General features: G+C 41.1%; 1 protein-coding gene across 2 annotated transcripts in view; it reads right to left on the bottom strand.

Moving 5' to 3' along the window:
* The window catches only part of LOC111234504 (serine/threonine-protein kinase 32A-like), a 53,193-nt gene that overhangs the window by 12,874 nt on the left and 17,844 nt on the right, over positions 1-22,475 (bottom strand). For both annotated transcript variants that reach the window (XM_022762636.1, XM_022762637.1), the window contains exons 4-7: positions 10,454-10,491; positions 4,657-4,746; positions 3,054-3,157; positions 336-452 (exon numbers count right to left, since the gene is read on the bottom strand). In XM_022762636.1, coding sequence (XP_022618357.1) covers positions 336-452; positions 3,054-3,157; positions 4,657-4,746; positions 10,454-10,491 — 349 coding nt within the window. The remainder of the gene's footprint in view (positions 1-335; positions 453-3,053; positions 3,158-4,656; positions 4,747-10,453; positions 10,492-22,475) is intronic.

Genomic DNA, 22,475 nt, shown 5'->3' with positions numbered 1-22,475 from the left:
CGAATTCTTGGGCCTCATATTTGTGTTTGTTCTGGCTCGTTATATGCTCGGTTCTTCGGCCCAAATCCGGCCCACATACAGCATGACTGTCAGACCAATTCTGGACCAATTCCGGACCAATTGCGGCACACACACACAGAAAATCATCCTTGGTGTCAGCCCATACTGGGGGGATAACAGCCGGAATCAACCCAGATGTGGAAATACATGGGTCAGATTCAGGCCAAGGACCAGCGATAGGACAAAGTGTTATATGAAAAAGTGACAAAAATGCATACCCTCTATACATCAGCCCCTACATTACATTCTGCATTAGGCATGTGCCGCTCATTTACCTTTCTGAGAAGAGACTTCATCTCCAAAGACCAGGCTGCTGGGTAGCTGGGGTGGACCTTGTGGAAGGTCTGAAGGATCTCATTAGCTGGTGTGCTGGATCTCATCACGTATGGTCTCTGAGGGGAGGGCAGGGGTGGGGAGGGGTGGAGAAGAGAGGAAAGAGGAGACAATATGTTACAGACAGCTTGTATTCATAGTCATGCACTACCTGGAGGAGTTTTCTTTGATAAAGTGTGTGTCTTAAAGTTTGTTCCGCAGTCGGCCCTCTCTTCTCTCTCTGTCTCTCTGTCTCTCTGTCTCTCTGTCTCTCTCTCTCTCTCTCTCTCTCTCTCTCGCGCGCCTCTCTTCTCACCTTCCGTGAACCTATTCCCCGCACCGATGAGGACAAATGACACAGGAAACGGAAAATAAGGGAGTGCGAGGTCTTTCTGTTGGTCAGAAAACGAGGGAAAACCTGTAGAGAGTTCTTCACATCAGTCCCGGTGTACACGCTCTGGGCTTCGTCTAGGACAGATAGAGACTCCCTTTCACCTGAGCTGGAGAATGACACAGCTGGATCGTGCTGGTTGGAGAAACAGTCCTTTCATTTGCCTCTTCCGGATTGTTTGTTTATAGAAGAGAAAAGGCATAAATGGCACTTTTAATGTTATTTCTGCTTTGTCAGATGGTTCAGAGTAAAGAGAAACAGGGAAGATGAAAGAGAAATGCGAGTGACATGCAACCCAGGTGGAAACCTTGGCATTATTCAGTTTTACTACAGTCTCTTTCAGATGCATGATGGCAATTATATTCCAATTCTGCAGATGTGCCCGATACGGTGCACATACGAGGTGTCAGATAACCAGTGATATATTCCTCTGGAGTCAGATGTTCAAAGTCGGATGGTGGATAAGGGAGAAATTGGCTCATGTATTACAATATATTTGCATTTGTTTGTAAGTTGACGATGTGGTCTCGGTGTTCCTCCTCTGGGGTTGGAGAAGTTTTGTGTAATTTAGAAGAGAAACCAAGTGACAGTGATTGATTTGCAGTTGAAGAGAGATGCTGAGTTGCCTGGATCTGTACCTGCAACCAGTGGGGAAACCTAGCAGGAGAGCACGCCTAGGGAGAGAGGAGTTAAATGGACTGATAGCAAGAAATTCAGCCCTGGACTTATCCGCTGTGACCGGCCCCAGGGGGCGGGGTTAGAATGACAGGCACACAGGGAGGGTCGGTAAAGAGACTGACAGGGCCCGGTAAAAACTTTATGGATTTCTTTGACGGTCCACTGGCCCACCGATGCGGCGGCCCGTCGGGATTTGTCCCCGGTATGCCTGACGGCCGGTCCGACCCTGTCTGAAAGTGAAGAATGAATGATGTGAGATGTGGTCGGAGCTTAAGAGAGAGATAAGATGAAGTAAAGGCTGAGCAGGGATCGAGAGGTGCCTGGAGCTGGATAATAGTGAGCTGGTTCCCCATTTCCAACATCTAAAATATTCTGCACATCCAACAGGCCAGACTTTAATGCCCTGAGAGTGATTTACGCTTTATAGACAGTCTTGAAATGTGGCAGTCAGAGAAAAATGTGGAAGAAAACCCTTAGGAGAGAGAGGGATGATGTGAAGATGAATTGTCTGGGTGAAGGTGAGGGGTGGTCGGCAGAGGGAGTGTTCAAAACAAGTCTAGGGGAGGAATTACAGAGAAACTTCCAACAAAATGCAGTGTGAGGGAAAAAGAGAGAGAAATGGGGCTAAAGTCTACAGCATGTCACCGAAAGTCATTTCTGGGTATGAAGCTGTGCTCAGCAACCCTCTCCCGAATGAGTTAAGGTTGTAAGTTAAAAATCACAGGACACTGGTGTGAGGGATGAGAGAAGTCCCTATTATATTCCAGTGAGAGTAAGCTATAATTCTGAATGCATTTTAGAAAGCATAATGGAGAAGTGATGAGATAAAAAAACAAAAAAAAACCCCCAAAAAACCTGTCAACACCTTTATGGAGACGGGTGAGAAAGGATGGCGCTGAAGTGATATCAGGGGACACTTCATGACAGCTCCAGATCAGTTTCAGGTGTTCTGGGTCCTTGTCAGTGTAGACAGAGGTTACTATAATTTGTGTAGTCATCATCCTGAAATATGAGAGGAAAATTCTGCAGCTGCAGCTCTCAGTCCACACTGAACAGACTGCTGTAAAGTCTAAGGCTCGGCCTGATAGAGTAAGGAGATCGAGTAAAAACATAATGTCCTGCGTTTATTTCCATGACATCAGAATTAAACTCCTCCAGATGGGACCAGCAAAGAATTAAATAAATAATACTTAAAAAATCAATTCCAATTATATGGCTCTCGAAATAACTCAGATTCAGTTTTTTTTTTTTTTTTTTTTCCTTTCTCCTGCAGGAATTCGTCTCACACCGTGACTAAACATTTCAACATCTTCCCCAGTAAGGCTAGCTTAAATGTAAAATTCAATTATAGCTTCACCCTTCCTTTTGTTCTACGGTGGCTGAGGACTTGCTGTACGTCTGCTTTGCTACTGACAGGACTTTTCTAGCACAGTCTTGTAGGTGTCATATGCATTATTCACTGCAGTAAAGTGTGCCAGGCCATGCTGAAGTGAGTAGAGATGTGGACATGGTGACGGTACTCCCTCTCTCTCTCTCTCCCTCTGTTTGTTTGTGTGTGTGTGTGTGTGTGTGTGTGTGTGTGTGTGTGTGTGTGTGTGTGTGTCTACGTTACCTGTCCTCTTAGCAGCTCATATGCTGTGATGCCCAGCGACCACCAGTCGACAGAGAAGGAGTAGCCAGGGTGGGACCCCTCAAAGGTCTGAAAAAGCTCAGGAGCTGAGAGACAGAGAAGATACAACAAAATTAAATGGAAGTACGGTGTGGGATGACACTTGTACCTTTCCTTTGGTTAGAAACTAAGGACATTTTAATCAGGGACAGTTCAATTCAACTTTAATTTTAACCTTTTTAGCTTGCTTCCTCTAAATCTATCTGTTAAAAGTCATGTCTCTTCGTCATTCAGACATAAGCCATTGTTACATAGACGATCCTTAATGGTTTTATTCGGACATAGCAGGACTGTTGCAAGGAAAGCTTGTGCAGTATTTGTTGCTGATTTGTGATGGATATTAAAACTTATTTTGCTGTTGACGCTTTAGCTAATGACTACCACTCGCTCCCTCTTCACAGCGAGTCCCCGCTTGAATTTTCTCATCAGTTTCAGTGCTTTTGCTAATGGAGAATTCTGCTCATTTCACTTTCACTTTCAGTACAGAGCTGCGAGAAACTGACCGTAGAAAGATGGAGGCCTTATATTGTATTTATGAGAAGTCATAATTACAAGATAAAGTCTCGAAATTTTTTTTTTCTTTTGAGAATGCAATGTGCTTCTTCAGCATATCAAATCCTCAAATTGGTTAGCCCCCCCCCCCCGTTTCCTATGGAAGTGAGTAATCTGTTCCAGGGAAAAGGTTGTTCAGCTGTAATCTTGTTCCAAATGGTCAAAATGAATTTCCATTACTCATCCAGGAACACCCAGGATGCATGCAAACACACACTCCCCTTCATGTCAGGTTTGCTCTGCCTTCTTACTGAGGAGGAAAAAGTGCAGTTTATCTACTGAGGCCTCTGAGAGAGGGCGTTCTTTTTCCCAGAGTAGCCATGAATTATCCACTACACCACAGAGTATTCACCTGAGATCTAGTTGCACACACGCGCACACACACACACAAAAAACAAACCCACTACCCCATCTTGAGCACACACGCTCATACACACACGAAAACACGTGCTGCCTCGTCATTCACATCCCCCTAAAATCCTGTTAGCTCCTATCTGATCTGAATCCACATTGATCTGATCACTGCTGTGCATAAGAGTCACGAGGAGGACGACTGTAGCTGCATTGAAAAAGATAAAAACTACTCTCGGTTTTTGTGCTCATGCATCAAAATCTAACAAATAAGCCTCAAGAATTCACGACATATACTTTCGTAAAATTTGGACACAAGAGAGACACAAAAACGGAGGGAATGGGCGGATTATTTGTAGCTTAAAACGTTTCATAGACAGAAACCTTCACAGTGCGCTAAAGTATCTATCTATCTATCTATCTATCTATCTATCTATCTATCTATCTATCTATCTATCTATCTATCATTCATTCAATTACACTATTTGGATTAGCAAACACAAGCGTGCTGTCGAGAGTGTATATGTTATTTTCCATGCTTCCTGTGATTTTAAAGCTCATAGTTTCAAACTGCTTTCTCGAGCTTCCGTGTGAAGTCCCCGACGCTGAAGTCTCCTGCATTGATCTAACATGTTTTTCTTACCCATGTATGGCTTGGTCCCAGCGATGGACGTTGCTTTCAGGTCTTCTTTTACTATGGCCGCAATGTTGAAGTCTGTTAGGTGGACGTGCCCTACGGAACAGAGAGCTTACGTTACCTCAAAGTGACACAGCATGTTTTTTAATACACTTTTAGAGTAACTCAACTGGTGTGAACCCTTTAAATCCTAGGGCGGCATCCAACCGTAAGACCGCGGAGCTCGGTTCATGGCATCGGTACACACTGCGTCTGTGTTTCCTTTGGAATTAAATTAAAACAGCTTACAGATAGCGGGTGCTCCACTTGTATGCTGCTGATATGTAGTGTCAGATATGCAAAAATATACTACACAACCCTCTAAAATAATCCTTTTTTTTATGTGCTTTAGTGATCATAATGCTCTTACATTGAAATTATTAAAAGGTATCAATTGTAAATGAACTGAGCCTTCATTGACAGAATGAAAGTTGTATGTTGTGATATTGTGACAGAGGAGGGGGAGCAAACTCAGTGGTTTTCAAAGTCAAACCACTGACCTGTGTCTCACCGTGCTGCAAGATGGCCCACAGTCTTTGCCATGCACACTGAGCACACACTAATGAGCTGAATCTGTGTGTGTGTGTGTGTGTGTGTGTGTGTGTGTGCGCGCGCATGTGTGCATGCGTGCGTGCGTGCGCATGTTTGCCATACTGAGTGAGAGAGCAAGTCAGGGCAGGGGAGTTTTTGCCGCAGAGTGATTGTCCAGATGAGTGGATCTCCCCAGTAACCCCACTAACACATACAGTAAAACCACATACACAAAAATCTCCATAGCATTACTGTACATAAAAAAAAATAATAGCATATTTTATCACATACACAGACAGATAACTGCATGTGAATGTAAAGAAGGCAGGAGCGAAGAGAATTCATTTACACAAGAATACTGGGCCTTTAAAGATAACAAAGCTGTCCACGTAAAAGAAAAAAAACAACAACTTTTCACTCTCCTTCTTTCCTCCTTTTCTGTTTTCTTCTAGCTTTCCAGAAGACAGATTTAGGACAGGAATTTTTCACAGTAGCAGTGGAGAAAAACAGATAACCATTATAGTAATATTGGGCTGCTGGGCAGTATCTTGGAGCAAAAAAATAATAAAAAAATAAGTCTTGGATAGACATGCTTTGAAAATTTAACTAAAGAAATCAGATGAAAACAACTCCAAAGATGGCAGCAGTGGTCCTTTTGCTCAGTCTGGTGTAAGGAGGAGTATAGCCTCAGATGCTTCTAGACTCATTATTATTAATTGTTAATTAATATTCAATGTTAACTATGTAATTTGGAGTGTAGTTTGCTCAGTGGTAGGGCAGATATGGCACTGAGTCGGCTGATTACAACCGTCAAAAGGATTGTAAAGCTGGACAAACAATGCATGGAATTGATTCTTAAAGATTATCAAATCTGCACTATGGAAATTTCCATCGCTTTTGGATAAGAGATTTTCATCTGCTGTCTGTGGAACACTTGCTTTGTACAGCGAATGGGTGTAATAAAGCAGTGGTTCCTGATTGGTGGGGTCTGTCTGTGAGTGAATTAAAGTGGATGCTTGGGAGAAAGCATATTCCTGACAGAGTGCTTTTATTTTAAAGGACCACGTCCTGTAGAGTGACTAGCAGGAGTCTGCTTGTTGCAGAGAAAGCTAATTAGCCTTTGTGATATAATATGTTAAAATTAATGAACGTAACAAACCAGTCTAGCTTGGAAATTACTTTTCATTTATTGAATTGCATTGAATACGACTGAATTAACTGCTGTTGCAATGCTTTTAATGTAATTGTCTTTAAGCCTTAATTACAGTTCATTGTTTCATTTTATCCTCTGGATTTTAAGCTGCCATTGCGCTTTTTGTGAGAGGGCTACTTCACTCTGCTCATGCATGTGCACTAACAGACAATACACATCAAATTTGAATCTTTTAAAATGATACAATGCAGTTCACAACAAGTTCTATTCCCTTGCTCTCAAATCTAAACGTCAGTGAGTGAGATTAACCCCTGTGTGTCTGCAGTTAAAGTGCTCTGTGCGGTGGCTGAACAACAGGGCAGCATGTTGTCGGGTGGCTTAGTTATCTAACGTGTTTTACTGGGATTACCTCTCCACAACTGTCGAGGTTTGATCCGTGGGTTATGTCACGCTGCTGCATATCTCTTTCTATTTTTCATTTCTATTTGCATACCACCACCTGTAAACACCCTCACCACCGATGACAACGACATAACACATTCTGTACACACACAAATCAGTTTGCCAATCGTGCAGATGCATTTAGACTACTTTGTAAAGTGAATTATTATGCCCCTTGCATTTTTTTTTTTTTTTTTCAGTTTTCAGTCTAAATATTCACTTAAGCAGAAGTTAAGGCACAAGCTCTGCACACAGCACCAATAGCTACCAATTTAATTTAATAGAGCAACCTTTTGGTCTCACAGAGATGATTTGATATTGTTAGTTGACAGTGGCAATATACAGTTAATTCAACACTTATTTTGATGACATAAACTCACTTATTACATAAAAACATTTCAGCCATGGCAGACTGTTATTCTAGATTATTATATTATTTGAATCATATTCATTTATTATCTTGTGGATCTTTTATCATTGAACTAACCCCAACAAACCCAAAAACCAGACTGAAGTAACAAAACTGGTTCCAGGTTTTACTCAGTACAGTTATCCAGCCAATGTTGTAATCCTGCTTTACAACACGGGTGCCTGGATGGTTTTATGTCAGTGCCCACAAATAATAGAGAGAGATGATGTGTTAAATACCTTGTCGAGGATACCTACAGTATGCGCCTAAACACTATTGTGGCATTTCATTTAGATATCATAATACCGCAATGAACAAGAGGCACTTAAACGTAAGCATTCCCAATTATGCCAATAAAGTAATCAATTAAATGAATGAACACATTACCTTGCCGATACTTCTATGGCGACGTGCTTGTCTTTGCATAACGCATAGATGGAGCTGATGTCATTTCTGCATCTCAAAGCAGGAGGCCTAAATCGCACCAGTTTCCCCTCAGAAAGTAAAAAGGATCATCAAAATCTAACCAGATGTGTCACGTAAACCTTGAGTTTCTATCATTGTAATAACTATAGTGCTCTCAAGATTGCTTGCTGACACCAACAGACAGACAAAGGCGCCGCCATGACAAAATAATGACACACACAACAAGGCAGGACATAAAACTTAATGCACTGTCAATACCAGATTATCTTGCAGGTGCCCAGAAAGACTGATTAAAGAGTCTGACTGATTCTTTGTTTGCTTGTTGGGGGGCTCACAGTGGATAACCTGAACAACAGCCCTCTTGGAGCTTCTCTAAGCATCCCGGGGCTACGCCGGCTAACACAGCGACATCGCACGTGCATGAGCAAATTGTTTTTCTCCAAATGAAAAAGCTCCCAGAGGAACACGGGGCAATTCCAGCTCGCAGAATTGACGTGGTGCACAGAAGCAAACAGCCCGCTGGCTCCCCTCTGATACCTCATGTTCTTTTAGACTTCAGTGGAGAGGTACACTACAGGCCTGCACAGTAAAAAAAAAAATGGGTAGACTCCATGAGGAGGAGAGAAGTGCTTATTGAGCTTGAAAGGACAAACACACACACACACACACACACACACACACACACAGACACACACATAGGAAAAACCACAGGTGAACGTGTGTTGTCCTGTGGAAATAAGGCTGAGACTGACAAAATCCGCCGCTCCCTGTCTCCTTACTCAATCTGTTCTCCTCATCTTTTCTTCTTCCCATATCTCCCTCTCTCTTTGTCTGCCCGATTCTTCTTCCTTTGACGAATCTTTCTTTCCAGAAATGTTTGCTCATCACTTTCCTCTTTCTTTTTTTTTTTTTTTTGTCTTATTCATGTGGCTCTCCCTGTTTGTCTTACTCTTTCTTGTCTCTCGACCCTCCCCCTCCCTCTCAGTCTGCTTCCAGTTCGTAGTGACAGCAGGGCTGCCATCCCACATATCCCTTCAGCTCCCCTGAGCAGCTGCCCGGTGCCCCTCTGAAATCTCAGGACTTTTGTGGGCGTGTGCGTGCGTGCCTGTGTCGTCGTATGTGTGTGCAGCATATGGCCAAAAGTATATGGAAAGTTTTGGTGTCAGGCTGTTTTTCATGGTTGGAGACTAAACCTCTTACTTCCAGTTAAGGGAAATCTTAATGCCACAGTATAGTCGGTTAATTATTCATTGACTTAAATACACAATGTTCCACTTCCAATGCTATTTTATCCGCACATGTGAACATATTAGTACATGTTGTTTATTCTGTATGCCAGTGCCACACAGCTGGGACGCTGTGCAGTTGGTGTACAAGTCCAACTTTCTTCCAATATGCAACCTGTTTTTTTTTTTGTTTTTTTTTAAACCATCTCCTCTCAGTCAGTATTAATATAATCTGTCACACTTGATCACTTGAACCAGCTGTGAGTTCTTGAAATGATTCTCATGTTCAGTACATAACCCAACAGATCATCATGCACATGAAGCAGATGTTTCATCATACGCACAAACTCGGTCTGTTTTTTCTCTTACTAAAGCTTGTAGCGACGCGAGTCCTGCCTCTAATAAACAAATCAAGCTGGATGTAGAGTTTGCTCATTCCAAGGAAAAGCTTCCATCCTGGTTCATATGGTTGAAAAAAAAAAAAAAAAAAATTTGTTTATCTTTTTTTTTTTTTTTTTTTCAACATGGCAACGCTTGTGTATAAAGACAGGTCCATAAAGACCTCACTAGCTCTCCCATGTTGGGTGATGGCCAGGCCTCTCTTCCAAATCGCTGTTGCCAGGTTAAAATCTTTTGGAAAGCCTTTTGGAAAGAGCGGAGGCTGTTTCAGCCTGTGGTTTCATCTTATCTTGTGTAATGTACCATGCACTGTACCATCATGTCTGTCTGAGGATGTGTGTATGTTTCTCTAGGGGTGGATCATAACATGAGGTACATTAATATTCCTTTTGATTAACATACTGATGAAGGAATTTACAGTCTCTCTTAATGTTGCCTTGATTTACAATCAATCCCCTCCCTCTGACACACATACACACACACACACACTGCTCTCTGTCTCTTTTCTTATTATGTGTGTGTGTGTGTGTGTGTGTGTGTGTGTGTGTGCGCGCGCGCGCGCGCGCACGCGCAAGCCTATTTGTGTGAACCTGACACTAAAACCTATGATGAGACTTAATCAATCATTCAGATTCAGAACAGGATTTTTCCCGTACAGCAAAGAGGAGGCATGATGAATAGCACCCTGTCCTCCACACTCCAATCACATCACTCCTTATTTCATACCATAGTTCAGATAAAAGAAAAAAAGAAAAAAAACACAATGGAAGTGTCACAGTACTTTAACCAACGCAGACTGACAGCGTGGACGGAAAACGCGGAAGAGCTTGTGCTCTCCCTCTCTATGCTGCGTTTGTTAAATTAAATGAATGTATGAAGTATTTTACGACTCCGTGCTGCAAGGCCTATCCAGGCAACGACTTGCGAAACCTGCCTCTGAGCATTGCGACTCCTTTGATCTGTGCCGAAGTGATCCCAGAGGTTCGAGGTTTGGTTAAAAGCCTTAGTCAGAAGCAGTGAAGTGTTGAATTTGGGACGCTAAGTCAAGTGAGGTCACCGTGTGAGTCAAGTCAAATGTTGTTGACATTATGTTAGAAAATGACAGAAGCGAATAAAATATTAACGTACAGTTTTTGGATTTTGAATGAATGAATAATATAATGAGGGAAGGGGTCTTACCATGCTCATCCAGTAGTATGTTGTCAGGTTTGATGTCTCTGGAAGCGAAAACAAACAGTACAGTGGGATTAGTGTGGTTTTTTTGTGCATATATGTTTATTTTGTAGTGAGTACAATGAGGAACAGAAAATATTTGCATGTAATTTCTGTATATTGTTTGGAGAACAAACTGAAGTGGGATTTGCAAAATCCGGATTATTGTAGAATCCAGACAACAGTAGTAAAACAAAATGTGTAAATTAACAATATGAAAAGGCCAGTTTAGTAGAATTAGATTTTTACCTAAAGCTACCTAAAACCTCCCTGATATGTTTAGCTGAAACTTTTGGCAATCCAACTCAGAGAAGCCCAATGTAGTCTTGGTGTGTGTGTCTGTGTGCAGATATAATTGTATGTCCTTGTATCACAGTGACAGTGGACGGCTGGCCTACACTGGCCTTCACTACACTCTCTTCAGCTCATCGTAACTCTAAATCACTGCTTTTCTTGATGAAAACTTCCAACTATTTAGTATGATGCGACACGCGTTGTGAAATGTTTGACTTCAACACTTGAGACATGCCTTTGCAACCCAGATGTAGGAAGTAGGAGATGATGAGTTTTAGTCATCTTAAAATGACTTCACAACAGCAGATTTATCATAAAAAAAAAAACCAAAAAAAACTGCATCATCAAACGATGTGCGTCATTGTTTGAGTTTAGGAACTTGTTTGAATGTCCTCACTAACATCATGAGTCATGCCTCAAACTTTTCTTCACATTAGACAAGTAAATAACTTTTGAATTATAGTGACCCCATTAGACCAGTCAGAGGAATCACTTAACACAGCACCTAAATGTATCAAATCAGACCAGTGGTGTCAGACTGAGATGACGCCTCTTTCCCTCTGACACTGTCCCTTTAAAAAAAAAATAAATAAATAAATAATAAAAAAAAAATGAATAAAATAATCAGCTTAAAAGTAGTAATCTACAAAATCACGGGCTTTGTTTTGTTGTAGTCTTTAATAAGCACATTTGGCTTTGGTGTTTATGCATTGCACTTCCCACAGTTCACCTGTAAATAAAACGGTGTAGGTGGTACTCTGATATCTTGTTTAGTGTGGATGACGTTCAAGTTTCTGTAGGTGGAACTCTCCTCTTTGTCTGCCCTCTCAGGGAGGTTACATTGCTCATATTAATTACCCAGTTCCTCTTCTTCTTACTCTAAACAAACCACTTTTTCTGCAGATCATCATATGTAAAATAGTATACTACCCGGAGGTGACTAGACAGTAGGCTGACTCACTCTACGGCGTTGAATCATTTCACTTCAGTGAACGGCAAAAAAAAAAAAAAAAAAACGGGACATATGATACCGCAGATCGAAACTTTAAAATGGCATTGTGTTGCGCCGGTGTATAGCAGGTGTGTGATGAAAACAAATGAATATCTAATACATTTGCGGGAGAAGAAGGGACAGCAGGTTAAGCTGTGGGAGTAGCTGAGACACCTGAGAAGAGGAACAGGTGTAAACTGAGGCTCTTCCCACAGCTTTTGCTGGTTTCTTATCTTCTGTTGTGTTTTCTGTTTTCCTCCAATTTTTCAAACAGATGTTTGTTTCTCTACAACTATTTTTTGTTCCTTTTTCTTTGATGCCTCATAAATCTAAATGACATCCAGATGGAAACAGTTACTGCGCATTGTGCTGGAAGCCGAACCTGTACTCGAAAAGAACAAAAGTCTACTAAAAGATAAATTGGATCTGTTTATAAGACTTCAAAAGTTTAAACTAGAGAAATAGGAAAATAGGAAAGGAAAATATGTTACATAAGATAAAGTACATATATACCTCATTGGGCACAATGAATACTTTTACACATTCGTGTGTGACCATTTCTATTTTCCTTTAAGCTCATCATGTCTTTTTTGTTGTTGTTGTTGTTGTTGTTGTGTTGTGTTAACACACATTTCTCAACAAATGCACCAAATCTCAAAAACTCTTCTCATGAAAGTAATGCATTGTGGATGGTCCATTAACTATTCTGTAACCATAGAAAGTGAATGTTAGGGAGAGCAGACTGAATTTTAACAACAGGCTTTTTCAGTGGAGCGCGGACTGTGCATTCCCAAACTGCTAAACAGTGATATAAAGACACCGCTCACAAAACCAAGGTCGCTGATGTCACCCACTTCAAAGAAGAGTTCATTGCCCGATGACATCCCTCCCGGGCATTTTTTAATTCAAAGCAACATAATTCTCCTCTTTTTTTCCCCCCGTTTTCACTGATCTTTATCTGTCCTTGACACTGGGTGCTCTCTCTGCTCATAACATTGTCGGTGCCATTTAGGGCCCGCTCAGATATGGCATTAACAAGCGTGTCTGGTGAACGCAAAATGTGTCCTGGGCCACATTGGCGCAGGACGTCAGCTGAGCAAGCAGTCCCTCACAGTCTAATATGTCCCGCCGGTGTCATAATGAACCGAAAATATTTTTACACTTCTCACAGCATTTCTTATACATCGATTTAAACGATATCAATGTTGACCACTATATATCGAGGTTTTTTTTTTTTTTTTTTTACTATTTCATATCTTATTTCATTGTAGAGCTGTGTGCAGCGCATTGATTCACTCAGCCCCTCCTTGCCCCGCTCTCTCTCTCTCTCTCTCTCTCTCTCTCTCTCTCGCTTTCTCTCACAAATAGATTGAAAACAGATCTTAGTCAAACTGGCTTAAAAAAAAAAATAAACAGCGCAAACAGAAATGATTTACTTGTTCATTTGCATATAGAGCGGGGAAGTGAGATCCAATCAGAACTGGTCACTCAAGACAATAGTCGGGTGTGAACTGGCGCACTTAGAGCTGTCCCCTGGTGATCGGATCACCAAAAACGCCAACGTTAATCGTTAATCCCAGGTATGAACAGGACCTTTGTCCATTACCCAAATCATATGTTCTTACATATCTTTTTGCATTTCACTTCATGTGTCCCCATAACTGTCCACTTAAACAGACACACCCTGTTGGACAGTGTCAGATTCTCCTAAGATGTGAGTGTTTTTTTTTTTTTTCATCTGTACACTGTATTTTGTGATGCACTTGTGCGGCTGCAGACTAAAACTAAAAGAGTGGAAGGGTACAGAGTGTTCTCAGCTTCTCTCCGTTCTCTCCTCTCTGGAACGTACCCTCGCTGCTTTGAAAATGCTTTGAACTGGAGAGACGATATTCAATATTCAGCACCCTGCTCAAATGTCTCGTTCGTGCTTGATGATCAGTGAATTTCCGCACTCCGAAAATTGACATCAACTTTACCGAATGAAGACATTTGAGCACGGTACCTAATGTGTGTCCATTAGCAGGGATGGTGAAGTCACAATGGCATTCTTAGGTGGTCCTAACTGTGTTTTTTTTTTTTTTTTTATGTGGGTTGATTGAGCCAAGTTTATGTCTTGCATTTTAAATGATCTTTTGTTGGAAAACACCATGCAGATTTTCAGGAAACGATAGTAGCAGCAACAGGACTCCAAGTGAGACGCAGTATAAATGTATCAGTCTGCAGTAAAACTTTGATTTCTTGGCAGGAAGACATTCATGTGTTTTGCTGAATCACAACAGTATGGCGACTGCAGCAGCACTAACAGTTTACTCATTGTGCCTCCTCAGTGTCTCCTCTAATTAAGTCTGCTGCCCTGTAGGAACCCAGCAACATTTAGCATATCAAAGGCCACGCTGACCTGTGTTCTGTGTGCTTGTGTGTGTGTGTGTGTGTTTGTGCGGGACAACCTGTAGCATGGGGCTCAGCTCTTGGGTGATTTGGCGGATCGGGTGGCGGAGGCTCAGGTGGGGATGAGAAAGGTCGACCGTGTAAGCCTTAATTAGCTGACATTTGCCTCAAAGGCTGGCACTAAAGGGGAGAGCAGGGCCATGTGTGGCTGCTGAAAAAAGCAGGCTGTAAGTGAGAACGAGGAAGCTGCTTTCAGAGCTAAAGGCCACGTTTCCATTGTGAAACCACAGGACAAGAAGAGGCCGAGACAACTGGCTCAAGAGATAAAGCGAGGCAGCGAGCCCCATTAGGTGGCGTGTGTGTGTGTGTGGGTGTGTGTGTGGGTGTGTGTGTGTGTGTGTGTAAAAGCCAAGCTGTCGAGGTAGAGGTGATGATGATGACCATGACTGACTTGTTCTTCTGACAGTGGACATTAAAGAGCAACTTAGCACGCTGTTCTAGCTCTCCCTTCATATTTTCAAACACTGCCCGCCCACAGCTGCACTTGTTTGAAACACTAGTGATCATTAGCAAGACTTCAATGGATCGCAGATGACCCAAAGGTAGGGGTTGTTTTGGGTCAGTGAGGTAGCATTACTTGATTTTTTTCATTTTTTTTTAATCTTAAACACCTGTTCTTGCAATAAAAACTTTAGATGGGGATCAGAATCAATATAAGTCCAGAAGTAACTGTACACATACAGTAATACTGAGTCAAACCTTTTTTTTGCGGGGATTTTGTGGTACTTTTAAATTGAGATGTGGATGGCATGATGTTCTTAAGGTGATCTGTGAGTTTGAAAGCTGTTGATCAACATAAGCCAAATAAAACAAGCAAAACAAAAGTTTGTTTTCTGTATTAGATAGTAATATTGTAAATAGGGTTTTTCACCAACATCTTAAATGCAGTAAATGAGTATTTTGTTTCACGATATTAAAAGGTCTAACATAATGAGATTTATTTAAAACAAAACAGAACAAATGAATACTCTCAAACGTCCTCGATGGGCTCGACTCTGTATAAATAGGGGTTTTTTTTTTTTGCACTAAAATAGTCAATATTTTATAAACCTCAGAGACTTATGAAGCCAATTCTAACAGTCACAATCAATACTCACAGTTCCTCAATTGCATTCAATTTAATGATCCATGAATTAAATCATATTTCCCTTCCCTGTAATGAAGATGTCTAGGGAAAGAGCTGTGCTAATATTCACAGGATTTTTTTTTTTTTTTTTTTTTTTGACTCAGCATGGAATGAGACTGAGAAATATTCACCCTGTTGTTAGAAAACATTAGAAACCTGTTCAGTAACGTTCTTCTGAGGTCATCTTAGTGAGGAGTTTGCAGTGTGTAATGGATCTAATGACTCATGTTTTTAGATGATGAATGAATTGCCATCCATTTCTATGGTAAAAGAGAAAACTTTGAGTCGTCACCTGCTCATCGCAGCTGACAGGTTTTCCTGTGCTTGGATAACAGCTATATGCATCGTCCATTAGTGCTGAGAACCAGATGGGGCTCTCGCAAGCCCCGGTCACACCGGGGCCGCGTGAAGACGAGACTGCTCGGCCAAGTGACACCTCAACCATCTGCAAGTGTGTGCCACTTTGAATGGGATTGCTTTCAGAGGTGACCCAACAGAAAGGGCCTGTGAGATGAAACAGTTGCACAGCTCTGGCCTCTGATTCAGATGAAAAGTGGCAAAAAAAAAAAAAAAATGTTTTGAAATACTTGAATCAGTAAGCTCGTGGGAGTGAGTGTGTGACTGTTTGGAGTTGCTGGATTTGGACAAACTGTTTTTGCACCTTCTAAAGCCAGAACCTGCAATATATACTGACAATCACTACACTATCAGGTGGCAACTTATAATAATCAGTCATCCTTGGTCACTGCCGGAGTACGTGAAATTGTGGCTCTTTTAGATGCACATTTCCAAGACTGATTTTCAGATTTTTCAGGTTTTTTTTTTTTCCCCCTCAGACGTATAAAAAGCGAAGAAACATTATGATAATCCAAAGCACTTTACATATGATTCACCAGGAGAGAGACAGAGGGACAGGGAGATAAATATAAAGGAGACGTATAAAATAGATCAACTAAGAGAGGGAGAGAGGGTGAAATGTAAAAGGCGTGAATAAGGAGAAATAGTTGCAGGCCAGACTGAGAGAGAGGACGTGACCTGAGTTATACATTCATTGAGTATGAGAGATAAAGAGTCATGGGAATGAATTGGGAGAGAATGAGGCAGGGGGATAGTGACAATTCTAGAGAAAACAGACTGTATTGTGCTATTCTATATGGATAAATCGAGAAAATTAAGTGGGGCCCCAATGAAATGACTCGGGCCAGAAAGAGAAAGAGGGGAGGAGATACAGAGAGCCAAGGGTAAATGACGAGGGATTGGCAGAAAGCACAAAGAGCAAATTGAGCGAGATGGGTAAAAGGGATGAAGTGAGCAACAGAAAAAAGGGAAGAATAGAGGTAAAAGGGGAAAAAAAAAAATTGGGGGCTCTTCTGAGTGAGGACAGAGATGAAGGGCCGGGAGAGCTTGGTGCAAGCTGATCCCCCTCGGCTTTTCTCTCGGTTGACTGGCCCTACAAGCTATTAGCAGGATCTAATGGCCTCATTACAGCCAGCTATCAGAGGCAGAGGGGTAACTGAACCCTGTACCTGCTCATACGATACCACACTGATACTGGAGCAGGCCAACACACCTGAGAACAGAGGCTTATAAACACACACACACACACACACACACACGCACACACATACACACATACACAGGTCATGGAACCACACAGCCTCACACTCATCAGATCATTCGAAGAGCTCACGGAAGCTTACATGAGCACACACACACAAACACACAAACACACACACACACCCGCACATCTGTAAAGTAAAGACTCTACTTCCATCCATTAGATGTGAACTGTGAGGCAGGAAGAGCACCATGTTCTGATGGTAGTGCCAGATAATGAATCCCTTTTTAAAGATAAAAACACTAAGACACAGTTGTTGTCAATACCTAGTTGCATTTAGGGCTTGGTATTGTTTGATTTCTTTCGATACTAGTGCCAATATGATACCTAAATTTTGGTGCAGATACCCAAACAATACTTTTTTTCGATACTGTAGTGTATCTGGTAGCTATGAAAAAGTTTCTTTCTTTTTTTTTATTTTCACCTCATTTTTATTTAACGAAAGAAGACCAAGTTCTCATATGTCTGCACAAGCAACTGCAGAAGAACATTTTACTTAAATTTAGTAACAATATGATGCCAAAAAATTTAAAATGACCAAATCTTACAAGCCATTCATCTCCAGCTTCTGGTACTTGATAGTACAGCGGCAATTAACCATTATTTTCATTATTGATTAACCTGCCATTATTTTCTCAATTATTCATTTAATTGTTTAATCGTTTTAAAATGCTAACTAGTGAAAGTCCATGACTGGTTCCCAGAGGGCTGATGTGTTCAAATAACTTGTTTTGTCTGATCTGAGCAGCTGGAGACATTTAATCTTTGGCATTTTTTATGAAAAGTCAATTATCTAAATAGTTACAGATTAATCAATCAATCAACTATTCGACTACTCAAGTAATCATTTGAGCTCTGTTTGATAGTTTTTGTTACTCAGTGCTATAGATACATTTTGGACCTGTAGCTGCATCATGTTTGACAGTTTTCAGTTATCTGGCTTTGGGCAAAAAGAAAAATGGATTGTTCTCAGCCATATAAAATCTTTAATTTAGCAGTTTTCTACCTTTCATTTTAAATTTTCAGAAAATCTGTCGCTACTACAGTGTTGCTGATTTTCTGGGCATAGATTGCTGGCACTTTAATCAGAGGCTCTTTCATGGCTCTGCTGCTTTAGCAGCCCTATTCTCCACTCCAGAATTTAAGCAGAGAGCTGTTGGAGATCGCGCCTCTCCCTCCTTGTCACAAAGGCGAGTGGAGGAGCTCTGGAAGCCCCAGAAAGCCCAGAGCTCAGCTACATCACACACTCAAAACCAGCAATACACACATGAACACACATGAACACACTAATACACAGTTTGTGCAGAAACACAGTGTCAGAATCCCTCAGTTCTAAGTACCCACGCCTACCAGCCACCAAAGAGCGAGTCAGACAGCCGCTGCCTTTGAACGTGAATTGAAAGCCCAACTACACCCACAGAGGCTAACAGCTCCAACCCAGCAAACTGCTGCATCTCTCACTCGCTCCTCTTTCTGTTAAAAGACCACTGTGTAGGACCTAGGGGGGATCTATTGGCAGAGATGGAATATAATGTTCATAATTATCTTTCCATTAGTGTATAATCACCTGAAACAAGAATTGTTGTTCGTTAGCTTAGAATAAGCCATTCACATCTACATATGGAGCCATGTTTCACCGCCATGTTTCATACAGTAGTCCAGAACAGACAAAACAAACACTGGATCTACACGGGGTCTACAACATTTAACATGTTAACATTACCTGAAGACCACCGTACGTTCTCCTACATGCTTGAAAAGGGAGGGGCCCTTCAAACAAAAGCAACTCTGACAGTTGTGAGATGTACTGTACGTGTGTGTGTGTGTGTGTGTGTGTGTGTGTGTGTGTGTGTGTGTGTGTGTGTGTGTGTGTGTGTGTGTGTGTTTTAGTGTGTGTGTGTGTGTGTGTCTGTGTCTGTCGCCGTGTTTACGCACATGGGTAAACATTCCGTGCGTGCGTGTGTATGACAGTAGCAGCTCATCCCTCTCGAGCTGAGAGATGTTCATTCCTTATTTATTGACACATACCGAGTGTGACTTTTTGACGAAGTCGGGCACGACAAGTCCCCGGTCTTAATTTGGAGCTGATTTCCGGGACATGTAGAGTGCCAAGCAGACACTGAAAGCAGCCAGTCGGCACTAAAAACTCACAGCGTCAGAAACACTCGGGGAGTGTTAACAAAAAATGTCAGCTCTCTCTCCACCCTCTCCGCCTGGCTCTTTGACTCGGTACTCTGCCTTTATCTCCGTCTTTCTTTCTCCCAGTCTGCCTCTGTGACTGCTTGAATACGCCACTTTCTGCCAACATCTCTCTCCTCCTTTCTCCTATACAGGCAGCCACGTGAGTTAGATACACAAGCAAGGCAATTAGTAATCTTTTTGGAGCAGACTTGCTGGTAAACATTCTATCATGTTCAGAGCCCAAACCTCCTCCCATCGGCTAATCTGCTGCTGCTGTGGGAGATTTTTCGACAACGATAACGCTCAATTCACCATTTCGTGGTGGAAATTGTAGAGCTGGCACCAGCTGGCACCTTAATCTGCATTTATGAAATATGAGCGTATAATTTCTCCCACCCTCCCTCCCTCCGCTTCCTCGTGGTTCTTTCTTTTTCTACTTCTGCTAGGAAATAAAACATTAACACACTCCATGAATAAAGAATACTTCACTTGAAGACATGACAAACGCTCGCTATTTCGAGGAGCTGATGGAGAGTAAGAGTAAGAGTAACGACTTCGCCTTCCTCCATGCAATCTGCAGTACTCTATAGTATCTTTTCATTTTAAGAACCATCCATGAGAGGACCCACTGAGACTCTTCTTTCACCTTCAATTAACCAGATAGGTGAATTAAGACCATATTCCCTTTTGGCAGCTTGGCTAAAGGCCTCTAGAGGAGAAGAGGATGAAGGAGCAAATAAATTATTTGAAGCAGAGATACCGCTCCCTCAGAGAAAGAGTCAGACGCTAAGACTAAGAAATGAGGGTGAGGGAGAGAAGAGTATGGGAAAGAAATAAAAGTACAGTAGGTAGAGAAAATAGCGCAAGAAGGAAAAAAACAAGGGATGAAAACGTAGTGAGATTATGAGGGAAAGGTACTTTATATTTGTGTATGTGTGAGAGAGACAGAGGCAGGGGAGAAGAGATGGGGAAAAGAGATCCGAGCTTGCAAAAGAGAATCCTCCTTGGCTGAAATAGGCTTACTGCTGAGACAGCGGGGTCTCACTACGTTTTTATACTTTATTTCTATAAGAAATGGGAATCTGAATAAATAGACTGCACAGTTTCCACTGGAAGACCAAAACTAATAATGTGTGTTATTCTGTCTCTCAATAGCATCAAAACTTACTCCCCCACCCACTCTGTTTGTGGCATTAAAGCCCAATTGTTTCAACTAAAGATGAAAATCTCTAATCAAAAAAAAAAAAAAAGTGTCTTGTATTTATCAAATGTAGATTCAGCTGAGCACTGGAGCAAACTTGACTCAAACAGGTTTAAGTAGTTTTAAGTATTTTTTGGGGACTATTTTTCATCTTTGGATTAACACACATTTGGAGCTCTAGTTAATATCTACAGCAGGAGAATGGTATATGTGGGAGTCAAAATAATCTATAATGCTAATGTTAATGAAAGAACATGAGCTACACATACAATACTTGTTATTATGTTTTTGGTCTTTTCATGGGGTTTCTTTGACAATAAGTAAATCATATATCACCAGCGCTATTCTTAAAAAAGAATCAACAGTGACTTCTAAGAGTCAAACTGATACCTGTCGACACATTCAAATGACTGCTTCTCCTCTTTGTACAACAACAACAAACAAACAAAACAGAAACAAATCAAACAACAAATGCAAAATGCATTGCATAGACCAAGATTCTGTACTTTATATAAAGTAATTCCTATAATAGCAGACTTAGCAGTAGCAACCACGTACAATATTCTTGAAGAGATATCTTACTGGATTTTGTAAAATGAATGTCCATTTTCATCAGATTTTTAAATACTGAGAATCTGTTAATATTTTTGTTATTACCAATGACTTAGACCAGGGTGCTACTACAGTCTGTGCACTGTACATGTTTCACTTTGAGATTCAACCACAGTTATGATTCACAATAGGAGCTTCGACTTTAACTGTGAGCGGAAGGTATGTTTGCGGGATCGCAGTCCATTAATGTCAGTTTGACAAGAGCCAAACATGCAGTACCTTAACCACTTTAATGGGCAATATATTCCCAAAATAAAACACTGAGGCATATTGACTTGTTCAGAGTGTCTGCTGGCAGACAACATGTAAGGTTTTCCATTACGAGGATTCCAGGAGGCACTGAAATGCACCTGAGGATTCAGCCAGAGATAAGTGGTGTTGATGTCAGAGGTTGTGGTGAGGTTAACGTATGCACAACCCTCCACAACCACAAAACACATACACACACACACACATATGGATTCCCCTGTCACACACTTTATCACATTTATCTTTCCACTTGTTTGGAGAGACTCATCAAGTCTTTGAAGATGCCATCTAATTGAGACTCATTCTGTTGTTAGTAATTCAAACTCCCCAGAGAATTTACGGTTAAAAACACTAACTAACCCTGAATTAGGTTGAATCAGATATGACACCCCTGAGGTTTATCATATTTCTAAACGTGATGTCTCAAAATGTAAATTCACAACAAATTCCCCCCCCCCCCCACACCACACACACACACACACACAAAAAAATGATTTTGACAAGTCTGGAGAAGGACTACTATGACATATGCGAAATCCTAGAATACAATGTATATGAACAACTAAAGTGCAACAGCAAATATGTTCTGTAGGAAACATAATACTGATCTTAGACAATTTATTTGTTTTCCACTAAAATATTCAATCTTGCAGTACAATATCCATTTGTACTGACTACATCATTATTAAACTGTTATGTTTAGGCACATTGTTATGGTTAAGGAAAGATCATTGTCTGGTTTAATTTCTCTTTTTTCTTTTCTCTTCTCTACTAATTGCTTAGATTTGGAAATATTGCAAAATGTTTAAAAGAATAAATCTGTGAGAGAATGAAAGACGGGCAGTCAGACATTTCCACAAGTTTGTTGAAACAAACTGTGAAATTATCATATCACTTTTAAATTATCTTGGTGTATAACTTTATCTCCAATATCAACATACAATGTACATTTTAAACACTTTCAAAATGATTTCTTACTTCTTAGATTTAATGAAAAATTCACTTCCACTTAATAACCTGAGGGAAATCAATTAACTTCCACCTTGCATCATACTTCATGCTCAGAGGCTCCTGTATATCCCATGATGACGCTGCCCTCTCTTTTATTTTCCATCCAGGCTCTACCAAGATGAGCCAAACTCCTGTTGTTAACCCCTCTCACTCCCCTGAGATCGTTCATATTTGCCATACAGTGGCAAGGTAGGGAAGATCTCATTACTGAAAATAATTAGCAATACTTGACACAGATGTCTGTTGATGTCACAGCCG

Source organism: Seriola dumerili, unplaced genomic scaffold (assembly GCF_002260705.1).
Source record: "Seriola dumerili isolate Sdu_G_001 unplaced genomic scaffold, Sdu_1.0 BDQW01000449.1, whole genome shotgun sequence".
Taxonomy (NCBI): Eukaryota; Metazoa; Chordata; class Actinopteri; order Carangiformes; family Carangidae; genus Seriola; species Seriola dumerili.
This window is presented reverse-complemented; position numbering and strand designations above follow the sequence as displayed.